At 28.8% G+C, this 12,543-nt stretch overlaps 1 protein-coding gene across 4 annotated transcripts; it reads right to left on the bottom strand.

The window, feature by feature from the left end:
- Window positions 1–3,282: 3,282 nt before the first annotated feature.
- On the bottom strand, window positions 3,283–12,291 carry LOC137828968 (uncharacterized). 4 transcript variants are annotated; one of them, XM_068635766.1, is made up of 14 exons: window positions 11,306–12,291; window positions 9,088–9,220; window positions 7,621–7,763; window positions 6,403–6,493; window positions 6,237–6,315; window positions 5,940–5,977; window positions 5,477–5,529; window positions 5,285–5,387; window positions 5,092–5,190; window positions 4,958–5,020; window positions 4,518–4,739; window positions 4,362–4,409; window positions 3,923–3,979; window positions 3,283–3,843 (listed from the first exon to the last, which is right to left on the bottom strand). In XM_068635766.1, exons 1-14 carry the CDS (start codon window positions 11,734–11,736, stop codon window positions 3,757–3,759), a joined length of 1,647 nt encoding a protein of 548 aa, XP_068491867.1. In that variant the 5' UTR covers window positions 11,737–12,291; the 3' UTR covers window positions 3,283–3,756. The 4 variants fall into 4 exon arrangements, with proteins under 4 accessions (XP_068491867.1, XP_068491859.1, XP_068491886.1 ...); XM_068635758.1 differs by having other exon boundaries at window positions 5,940–5,980; XM_068635785.1 differs by lacking the exons at window positions 4,958–5,020; window positions 5,092–5,190; window positions 5,285–5,387; window positions 5,477–5,529.
- Window positions 12,292–12,543: the final 252 nt, after the last annotated feature.

A 12,543-nucleotide genomic window follows, 5' to 3' on the forward strand; every position in this document is an offset into this window, starting at 1 on the left:
TAATAATATTAACAATATTTAATAATATTAACAATATTTAATAATATTAACAATATTTAATAATATTAATAATATAAATGATATTAACAATATTAATATTATTAATATTATTAATTATTTTAATAATATAAATTATATTAATAATCTATACCTATATATAAAGAGATTTCTCTTTTAACTTCCATTTTATTTTATTTCAATTTTATCCTTATCCTTATATTTTATTTTATTATTTTAAAAATATATGAGAGGAGATATTTGTCATTTTGTAACTTCTTTATTTTTAAAAACTAAATTTTGAACTTTGAATTTTAAATTTTGAATTATGAATTATGGAGTAATTGTAAACATAATTCAAAATGTTTTGAGTTACTCATTTTTTCACTTATTCAACCAAACATTTTCCTTCAAACCCCATTCTTCTCCCTTTCTTTTTTTATGGTTGAGAAAAACCACTTACATCATCCAAGAACCTCTCTCCGCAATGTCATTAAACATGTAACTTTCTCAATTAAAGTTGGATCTAAGAAGTGAACCATTTTTTCCAAAAGTGTAATAGTGTGTAACGATGAAGGAAAAAAGAATAAGAAAGTTTTATGCATTCAACAAAAAGAACTCTTTCATTCTTCTTAGGTATGCACATTTTCTTCTTCACTTTACCCAACTTCTTTGTTACACTTTTTATGATTATATATTATTTATCATTATATTTATTCGTCTCTCATTTCTCCTCTCTTTTCTCTGCAAATTTTTTCTTCTTTTCTTTGCACATTTGTTCTTTCGTATTTTTGTGCACTTTTTTCCCTCTCTTTTTCATTCTCCCTATGTTTGTTTTCTTGTCAATATCATGCGAGTATACATCTGAATATTTTGTGTAATTTTTTGTTTTTGATATATTCTCTTTGAACTTTTACTGAGTTTTTTTTTTCAGAGGGAGTGAGAGAAAAAAAATCTAGAGAGAGAAAAAAAAAACAATGAAGATCACACATCGTTGTTGGTGCTTAGATGCACAGGTGGAAGTTATGATCCCATGATTCTCGCGAACGCTTCAGACAATGAAGATCACTTCGATTACTCCGAACACCACATCGTTAAGGATTTCATCGTCTTTTTCGATCGTACCGCCACCAAACGCACCCCTCAAGGCCAACGTTAATATGTACAACACGAAAGTTCCTTATGTGATCAATTATATGTACCTCTCATGGTCAATTATATGTTACATTATCAAAAAGTGTTTCTTAAGCTTCAACAAAAATTCTTATTAAAGAGGGACACCTTGAAGGATAAGATGAAAATTTTACCAAAAAAGTTGTTTATAAAGATATTTTGTTATCTAAAAAATCAGGTATATGTGAATATTCTATTTACACTATGTGTGTTTTAAATAGTTTATTTTTCAAATTTTTCAATAACAAAGAAAACTATTTAAACAAAATTCAGAAATTAGCAAGGAAGAGTTGGTTCATTATCAACATTGAAAATTATTTCTTTCTATTCCAGGTCTACTAACCCAGATCCGAAATTAGTTCAACAAACCCATATCTGAAAGGATACTGGCCAGTTTGTTGATGAAAAGTCTAGGAAGACCTTTGTAAGTAACTTTTACTATTAACATTCTTTTTATTCTGAAATTCAAATGTTTGTTTATTTCTTTTACTATTAATAATTATTTGTTTCTTATTAACAGCAAGACTTTAAGACTAGACTTTCCCAAATGAGACCTGTAGTTGGATCCTATGTTGATAATTCAGAAGAAGTTAACCCTATTGATCCTGCACAGAACGAGGTCATTAGGACTCGGTGTTGGGTTGACACTATTGGGCAAAATAATAAGGAAAAACTTTATGCGGTTGGACATATTGGTACAAGTTATAAAGACGGAAATGATACATTGAAGCAACATTTCACTAGCTCGTGCAATATAGAAGACATTTCCCAACTCAAACAACACCTCTCAGTACGTGAAAAGGTCAGTTAACGATTGAGTCGACAGTTTGAATCCTTCCAATTGCTAATTGGTATATGCAATTCCTCCCTCCTGGTGCTTAGAAGAAATTCCACAAATGCAGGAGCAATCTCAACAAGAACAGAACTTGGACAACATGTTCCTTTCCAATTTCATCCACTATGCTATCCAACAACTTATACATTTGTCTGTCATATTTTATCACATCACTAGTATCAATAGATTTCAAAAAAAATAGTACCACTTGGACTGTTAACAAAAAAAATAGTGAGTGATCTTTCTTTCCCGTGCATTCAACCAGCACACATCAATGTGCATCCCCATTTCTCCCAATCACTCATATATTTTTGTAGACATTTTTGTACATTATCCATAATTTTTTTTCAAATAGGAAACCTTTAGCTCATGATAAGAAGGAGGTTTTAAACCTTTCTCATATTTCCCAATAGCCTTTAGCATTTTGATGAAAATAGGACTACTTACAAGATTAAACGACAATGCATTATAATAAATGCAGTTACAAACTTCTTAAATTGCATCTTCTTTGTTCTTATAAGATGCATTGATTTTCATTTGATGGAGATCATTCTTTCCTTTTGATACTTCTCTTGTAACTTCTACACTATCAAATTTGTTATCCTCTTTCTTTCTTTCTTTACTTTTAAGTAGCTTCAAAAATATTTCCTTCACCTCATCCGGAACACTACGACAAGGAATAACATCTTTCTTTGTTCCAACAAGATGATGCTTCGTCCTTACTTTGCCTCCCCACCAAACATGAGAACAAAATTTACATTTTACGTGTAGTATATTTGTAGGAAGACTTTCACAATACTTCCAAGGAATATTAGAGTCCTTTTTTTTATTTACCCATTTTGAAAAATTAAGATTGTAGCAAAAATTCACTCCCGTTGTTCACTCCTTCATGCCTTCGGCACCTTCCACGCCTCCTGCTCCTCTCGTTGTCCCACTCCACACGTATTTCGCTTTTATCGCCATTTGCTTCATCGTCGTTCGCTTCTCCCTCCGTTTGGTTCTTCATGTGTCGCAGTCTACTCTTGAACTAAGTTTGGGTCATTTGAGGAGAATAAAGGAATCGTTGTTGGAGGAGAAGCACTGGACCATGGTTAAAAAAATTAAAGTTAAGGGTTTTATCAAATTGGAGGAGAAGACAACAACACATTGTCTTTCATTTTGAATGGTTAATATCAATAGCACCATTAAATTAACTACTGGTTTATAATTATAAGATAAACACATAAAACTTATTCAAGTCATAGGTAATAAAAATAGTAGCAATAGGAGCAGAAAACTCTACAGACTAAGGATTATATATTTACTCAGATGAAAAAATCACCTAGGTTATGTAAAATTATTGTTGTGGAAATGTGGAATACATTGGTGTTCAAGACAAATTAATGTTTACACGTTTTACATTCAAGGATCATTAGATGAAACATCATTATATACATATGCTCATTTTTGTCTGAATAAAAGAAGACATGAGGGACTAGATAAGTAATACAATTGTTGCAAGTTTGTGAGGTAAAGCATCTCATCTTCCATTTGACACCATGTAACACTGCATGATCCTTGGATTAATTTTGTTGACTATTTTCCAATGTCATGTGGTACTGTACAATTCTAGTCAACAAACTATGTAGTTGCAAAGGTTGTACAAGGTGTGAGAGGGAATGTAACAGGTGAAAAACTTTGTTATAGGATTAATATATATACAAAATATATTTGGAGCACTAAAAAAATACTATATGAGCAACCAAACTTAGTCAACCAGGAAACAACTTGATATGGTTTGTGATAAGCTCCCTGCATATAGGACACCTTGATAATTTTGATCCACAGTCTCTGCAAGTCTGCAAAAGGATTAGTTACTTAACAGTCATCATGTGTAAATATGAAAAACAAAAGGGAGAAATGTTCAGAAAAACTCACCATGTGTCCACATCCAAAGGCCAAGTCATTGTCATTGGAGAGGCATATAGAACAAAGCTACATTTAATCAAAAGATGACTTTAAGCTTAGAAAGGCATATCAAGAAGAGTTTTGAATATATAGCCATGCTAAAAACTGTGACATACTTTTTTTCGAATTTTGTTTCCCTCTTTAATCTTGTAGCCAAACTTCTAAACCAATTTCATGTTAATTACTTGTTTTGTTATTGATGTCAAGCTAATTGCAAACTCAATCACATTCATTTAGAATTTAGATAGAGAAAATCTTATAAAGCTGAGTCTACATGAACATGATTCAACAATGAAGATGCTTGAATAAAACAACTCATTTATGTTAAGATAGGTTATGCTAAGGTGTGTAACAGGCAAGCCAAAAATGCAAAGAAACACACATAATGAAAAGATAAAGAGATATTCACCTTATAATCTGACATTCTGATTTTCTTGTAAAGCTCACTTAGCTTTTCCTGAGAACAAACCAATAGTGAAAACTATAAGATCCAGAGAATCTCCACCTAAATAAAAAGTTCTGATTTGGAACCAACCAATGGAAAAATTGACATGTCAATAAATACCTCAGCAATTGTAGCTCTAGATTCAGCAAATATAAGATCTCTTCGAAAATTCTCCTTAAGATGTTGGGAATGCTCTCTCTTTTCTTGTATCTCCTGTCTTACTGCTTCAACTTCTTTCATTGCCATTTTTGCAGCCTCTTGACTCTTGCCACATTCCATTGTAAGATTTTGAACACGTTTTTGCTCTTCTTGCAGTAATTTCTTCAAGTCAGCACATTCACTCTATTCATAAACAATAACCTATGAGCAATATTTCTAAACAAGGACATATAACTTTCATTCATCGGTCAATGAAAACTACAGATAATATTGTTATGTTTTAGATTATTGAAATGAAATTTCAATTCTGATCAAAGAAACACTAAAAATGTTTAAGGAACTACATCTAAGTTATACTAGTTGAAACATTTTAAAAAGATCAATACAAAAAGAAAACAGACCTCTAAACATTGTACATATTCTTCTAGCTTTCTCTTCTCTGTATTGTTTTCTTGCACTGAATTCTGTGTGGTAGTTAAATTAACACAAATAGGTTGATATAGAAAAAAAAATCAAGTGCAAATTGATCAAAGACCTGTAAGTGGTTTAGCCTTTTATGTAAACTATGAATCACATGGTAAGCTTTCTTTTCAGCATCTGATATTGATTCTTTTTCCTTCTTCAACACAAGCAACTGTAAAAAGGAAAAAGAAGGAAATGTTGTCCTAAAATGTCTCAATTGCTTTGACAATGCTTAATTCTCTTAGGACGTGTCACCTATTAATTACCTGGTAGTTTGATTGTCTTTTGATGCTTTGATTTTTTTCCCTCTCAAAATTTGCTAGATTCTTCCACTCATCAAGTTTTGATTGTAATAATAAAGTCTCTTTCCTTAAAACAAACAACAAAAGAAAATACTAAGTTTGGTGTTTTTATACAAGTAAGCCACAATAGACATCAAGAGAGAATTAAAAACATACCTAGACTTTGCTACTTCATCCATAAGATATAATAACACTTTGTTGGTAGGACCCTTCATTATAACATACATTTTGTCACAACTAAATATTTGAGACACTCATTCACACTTTCTTTCAAGCACACTTTCTTTTATGGTTGAAATTCATGTAGGTCCCTCTAGAAGTGAGACCTGATAAGATCCTGTTTGGATAAATTTCTTTACAAACTCTCATAAGAGAAGTTAAATGAAAAAAGCTTTTATAAATCAACTTATGGTAGTTTATGAAAGAAAATCATTTCCATTTCTTTTTTTGTTGTTCTCTTATAGAGGTTTATAAAGAAATTTAACTAAAGAGGGCTAAAAGTTGAAGTAAAGTTACATATTTGTTGGCACTTGCATTAATCTCATCTTATAGAAGAAAGTGTGACAGAAAGAGAGTAAGAGATTATATTGTTATTTTGTCACAATTATGTCAATAGTACCTGTGATGCTTCAATTGGAGACTTGAGGCTTGTGCTTCCTGCTGCAACATCAAAAAAAGACAGAATACTAACAATTAAAGAAGGATTGGAATTGTACATATTGGGAAATGTTTCTGATCAATCTTAGCAAAGTAAAGTGTTGGAGATTCCACGTCGACTAGAGATTAGAGCCTTTCATTGTATATAAGTGGGTGTAGACCTCAACCTCATGAGCCAGTTTTATGGGGTTGAGTTGGGCTTAAAGTTCACATCTTAATATAATGAAAAGTTACTTTAAAAGGTGAAAAGGAATTAAACCTGGATGACACTCTAAAGAAAGGGGACCAGATGATTTAACATTATCTTCCTCTTCATATGAATTCTGGAGCATTCCAACCTGTGAGGAAAGTAGGTAAAAACATCATCAACTATAACATCATCTATAGTTAGACATTTTCATGTTGGCTTCAAGGAGTAAATTTACATCTTTGGGTCTTTCTTTTGGAGTTAAATCCACCCTTGCAATGCAGTCCACTTTATGCCATTTCCAGTCCATAATCAAGCACTTCATTGAGCTGGAAGAAAAAGAAAGAAAGAAAGAAAAAAATTGATAACCCAGCAACTGCATGAAGCTAATTCCAAGAAACTGGAATTAATGTAAACATTTTTCCTGCATCCATGTAATCAGTGAATCAGAACTCTTTACATATTTGAAATTTAATTCAAAGATAAAATATGAATCTAAATATTTTATACAATTACTTATAAAATGCACTCCATACTATGAATTAACTTGTAATAAGTTTTATGCGAGTTTGTTTGCAACAATGACAAGAACAAAAGTTAAAAGAAAAGTTATATTATTGAAGATTTTATACATACAAATATGTTCTTACAGGGAACTTTCCATGTTTCTATAAGGGTAGACAAAATGTAAACACAGACACCAAACACAACACAATACAAAATGTAGACACAGACACCAAACACAACACAACACAGACAAAAACACTTTAACACATGTAATCTTTAAAATATAGGACACCAGGACACCAATTTATATACTATATCATTATAAAATATATAAATTGACAATCAAGATTCATTTGAACAAGGTTAGTCAAATATAACAAAAATTAATCTAATTCATCTATCTAAAATCTAAAAAGTGAAAAGAAAATATAATTCATTAAGACATTTCATCTCTTTCTCGATCATCATCATTGAAAAAGACATTTTAGCTTAAATTCATTTAAAGACAAATTAACAACTTTAAAAAAATTTAGAGATTAAATAAAAACATTCTCAATAATATTTATATAATCTAAATATTCCTAATTATATATAGGATTTGTTCTTTATTCTATAGTCATAATATAAACTTATACAATAAGTTTTAGTTTCTAGAAAATCATTGTATTTATCCTTTTTAAAATTGTGTTAGAACGGTGTTAGAATTGTCATAAACCTAAAATATATCTTTTGAATTGAACTTTTATGTATCGCATGCATGTTAGTGTCCGATACACATCATACACAGGAACACGCTATTTAAGAGGAGTATCTGAGCTTCACACGCAGTTTATCTAAACTTAACATTAATAAACACTCTTTATTTTTCTTGTTTGAATGATGGTAAATTTAAAACCAGAATTAGTAATGACATTATAGTGAGTTGAAAATTGGAAAGTTTGAGACTAACCAGTATTGAATGGCTTTGCATCGTGGACATCTTGTAGTACTAGGGCTTCCACATACTTTACAACTATGCAAATTACTCGAAACTTCCATTGCCATGTCTGATTCTGAAGTCCACAATGCTCCATCTTCAACATGGGAACTCTCCTGTCACAACTTAACATTCTTAACCAAAGATTAAACTATACTATTATACATTCAAATTCTAAATTCTAATTCAAAACTTATCAAATCGAATTTTTAAGATATATATTTTCACTACCAGAAAATAATGAAATAGAAACTAATTTTAGAGACAAAAAATAATTAGTTGTTATAGTGACTAAATTAGAGATCATTTTAGAAACTAAAAAAAATTGGTTTCTAAATTAATTTATATTATTGTTAAATGGTTTCTAAATTGGTATGTAATTAGCTACCAAGGTTTTTGCTACCAAATTTAGAATCTAAATAATTTGTAGTTAAAACTTTGGTAGCTAATTAGATACCAATTTAGAAACTATTTAACAATAATATAAACTAATTTAGATATCAATTTTTTTTTTAGTTTCTAAAATGGTATCTAATTTAGTCACTATACAACAAATTATTTTTTGTCTTTAAAATGGATTTCTCTTTTTTTTTTATTGTTTATTATTATGTTTGATCTTTAACACTATTGGGATTCAAAATTTTGGAGTTTAAAATTAGATATTTGTGATTAATATAGCAACAATAATAATTCAATAGTAGGTGGAATTATAGTTTCACCAAATCTTGCTGGGTTAATTAAGACGTCTTAAAGGTGAAATTCAAAAAAATTAACTGTTTCAATAATAGATTAAAAACTACAAAAGTTTGTGGAAAAGATTTGCTTTACTAGATTTTTTTATATTTAATAAAACTTTTTTTGCGAATAATTCATTAAATTTAAAATATTTATAGAAAAAATTACACAAATCATTTCATTATATTTTTTTATTGAAAATTGACAAAAAAATCCACAAAATAATAATATTTGAATTCCTATGTAAGACGTTTTTAAATATTTATAGAAAAGTTCACACAAATTGATTTCATCAAGTAATCAAATTAAAAAAAATAGTTTATAAAATATCTCTAATTTAGTCAAATAGTAATTAATTATTTTGGTTTCTATAATTAGCTAGTTTTTATTTAATAATTTTTTCTTAATATTTTATTTTTTCACTTTTGTCATTTTCTTTTTACTAATTAGTGGTGCTTTAGGGATGATGCATGCACTATATCATTTTAATTGTAAACTACAAGTCAATTGGTTCAATTTTTATTTTTTTTCCTTACTGATTAAATAGTAATACTGGAATAATGAAGTTGAATATTGTTATGAAAGTTTTTCTATTTGTCTCATTATTTAACATTATTGAAAATGACAAAATTCTAACATATGTAACAATATTAATTAGTTGACAAAATTGACATTAAACATAAATAGTTCTGATAGAAACCTTACCATTTCAGAACTCTCAACAAGGTTTGAGGTTGTTTCATCCTCAGTTCTTTGTTCTTCATCTGCTGCAATCTCTGATTCACAGCATTCATATCTATGCCTTGATCTCCAATGCATAATTTGGCATTTCACAGAGCTAAAACAAAGCTTCACTTTTTAGATGTTTGATTCATAAAAACTTAATTTTTTAAATAAAAGCTTTCATGTTAGGTATCACTATGCAACTTAAGATCATGTTAGGTATCATTATGCAACTTAAGATCTCAGTTTGACTGACATCTCAAGTAACAACAATCATTCACCATCACATGAAAAAATATTATTAAACAAAAGAAAAAAAAAATATATAAAAATACGGAAAAATAGACCAAAACCCATATATTAACAAAACTTCATAAACCATTACATCAAATCTACCATGAAAAATAAACATTAAAAAATAATTCATAAAAACTTAATTTATTAACATTTTTTTTGTTTAAATTCCTGGTTCAGATTGCATTGAAAAAGATTAATATTTTAAAGCTGTAGATGTGCTTGTGGGCCAATTTCTGCACACAAATATTTTTATAAAATTTTGTCACATGTAGCTGTCAATTACAAAGTTCTTAAATTTTCAAATGATAACTTGCTAATAAACAATTTTCTTCCTATTAATTACAATATAATTTAATTGTTAATAACTAAACTACTCTTTGTATTCAAAGAACTGAATCTGCAACTAAGATATTGTGACATGTAGTATTTAGTTAAGAAACTTACAAATAAATCAGTGTAATTTTAAATAAACTTCACTAAGATTTAGATCTCTCATAAAGATTTATTCTATTAAGTACTAAAAATATTTATAGTTTTTCAATTGAGAAGAAATTTAGGTTGATTTTTATTAAAAAAAATTTATTTTATTAAGTACTAAAAATATTTTATACTTTTTCAATTGAGAAGCTGTTGTTTTTTTTTTCTTTTAAGATGTTGTAAATGACATATAATCTATTATTATCCAAATTTTTAACTAAAATAATACTAAGATGTTTGTGATTTTACATATTATAATATTATTTTATGTTAATCACAAAATATAACAAAAAATTTCATATTACTATATGAAAACAAGTAAGTTGACTGAGACAAGATATATAATACGTCACATAATTAATAAAATAATTAAACGGTAAATATTCAATAAAAAAAATTAAAATACTCAGTAGAAAAAAAAATCTAATAGTGACTTAATTTAAACTATTCAAATTTATAAATAAAACTTAATTAAACCTTTTAAATATAGTTTAAAAAATATATTAACCATCTAACTCTCAATTTTTGAATTAAACTTGTTTTTTTTTCTAAAACAATGTGATTTTTGTTATTCCAGGACACAGTTTTAAGTTTTTCTTTACTTATTTGAAACGTAATGTGTCTTCAATTATATTATTTAAATTATAATTATGACATTCTGCTAATGTTTAAAGATAATAATAAAGTTGGTGAGAATAGCATAATTAAAAAAAATCCATAGAGCATCATAACATAAGAGAAATTGATATGAAATTTTCTAGTTCTTGATCATGTAACTTACTTTTTATACTTCTTATGTGATTTACATGATCATCTTCAAATATTAATTGAGTTCCACAAGTTTCATATACCTAAATCTAACTGGAAAAGGTTTTGACTAGAATTCATTAAAAAAGTTCAAAATAAAATTGAAAACTATCACTGCATCAAAGGGAGAATACCAAGTAAAAGTTACTGTTGAAAGACAAAACGAACATTTAAAAAGATAAATGGCCAAAACATATTTTAGCAAAAAATAAATAAATTAATGAATTTATCATTTATTAAATATAAATTAATTTTAAATATTAAAAATAATTAATTGTTATATTATATTATTTTAAAGATTAAAAAAATATTATTATTTAAATTAATTTCTATTTTGATAAATAAGTTTTAAATTAGTATCTGGTTACTTAAATTTTAACTATAGATTCTGATATCTAAAATCTTGATATTAATTTAAAAATTAATTTAAATATTAATATTTTTTTAATATATAAAATAATATTTAATTTTATTAATATAATAATCAATTATTTTAGTGTTTAAAATTAATTTTTATTTAATAATTCTCTTAATCTTAGATGATAAAATAAGAAGAAAAAATAGAATATTGAAATTTAATTAAAAAAAAAAATAGATGAAAGCATGTCACTGTTCTTACCAATATCTAACAGCCTTGCAGCGAGAGCACCTTGTGGTGCTGGAATTTCCACAGAAGGCACAGCCACGGTGTCTCCTCCCATCATTGCCACCGGACACGGTGGCCCGGTGAGAATCTTCCTCATCAAAGTGATGGTCTAACTCGCCATTGGGGTGCTCCTGCTCTCTCTGCTGAGACTCATAAAAATGGTCCAACTCATGAGTGGGGTGATCCATCTCCTCCAACTCATCAACCTCATTGACATTGTGATTGTTTTCTCTGTCATCTGTCAGCTCATACAAAATCCACAAGATTCCAATCACAAGTGTGAGTAACAATATCTGAAGCCAAGTCTTGATGCTGTTATCATCAGAAATAGGTGCTCCCTTTTCTCCCAAACCAAGCAACCCAAGAAGCCACTTTAGGTCAAATGATGCCCCATAAGCAGGCATCTAGCTACCCAATCCAAATTCCAAAACTTGGGAACACCCAAATTCCAAAATCCAAAACTTGGTGAGTAAGATCCAAAGGGGTGCTGATAAAGAAAAAAAGATCCAAAGGGGTAAGCTCTATGATGAGAAAGTTGGAAAAACAATGGTGGGAGAGCCTTGGAATCATGGATGAACATGAAGATGAAGGTCTTCTTTTTATATATACATGTGTGTTTGTTTACTTTTTTACTTGCATGATTTTCCATGTTGTTTCACTGAGTTCTTTACTTTGATTTTTTTAATGCTGAGAGTGTAATTACGTAGAAGAAACAAAAGGGTGAACGGGTCTAGAAATGTAGAATAAAGAATGAGTTTAGTGTGTGTGAACATTTTCTGAGAAGGTGGGTTGAAAATTTGAGGTGCATGTGGGGACCATAGACCAATCCAAAATCCTAATTTAACTTGCTTTGGAAGCTAAAGGGGAAATTGAGAAGGCAATTGTGCTCAAACAAACTTGGGTGAATGAACTTTGACTCCAAAACTGCATATTAATAGCAATTGTCTTCACCCAGAATTCTTATTTATAACATTTGTCTTCATGCACAATTTCCAGAGTCTTGCTTTGTGATTGATGAGGTACTTTAAGGATTTGAAGAACTGTGTGTAAGGTCTACGTTACTATAACTGCCATGTGGTCCCTTTTCTTTTCAATTTCCTTTGAAGTTGAAAGGGAGAAACAAAAGAAACCATCAACTACAGCACAGCAAGATCTGGAAGAGAGAAACCTCTTGCAGTAACAGTAGTAAACATAAATATATATATATATAT

The sequence above is a fragment of the Phaseolus vulgaris genome, chromosome 11, assembly GCF_000499845.2.
Source record: "Phaseolus vulgaris cultivar G19833 chromosome 11, P. vulgaris v2.0, whole genome shotgun sequence".
In the NCBI taxonomy this organism is placed as follows: Eukaryota; Viridiplantae; Streptophyta; class Magnoliopsida; order Fabales; family Fabaceae; genus Phaseolus; species Phaseolus vulgaris.

Bases quoted from the DNA above. Each gene is read 5' to 3' on its own strand.
- LOC137828968 (XM_068635758.1), bottom strand. From the start codon at position 11,736: ATGCCTGCTTATGGGGCATCATTTGACCTAAAGTGGCTTCTTGGGTTG. The intron at 5,981-6,236 runs GTTTAATTCCTT...TTGATGTTGCAG, and splicing joins TTCTTTAGAGTGTCATCCAG to CAGGAAGCACAAGCCTCAAG. The intron at 4,410-4,517 runs GTATTTATTGAC...GTTTGTTCTCAG, and splicing joins CTAGAGCTACAATTGCTGAG to GAAAAGCTAAGTGAGCTTTA.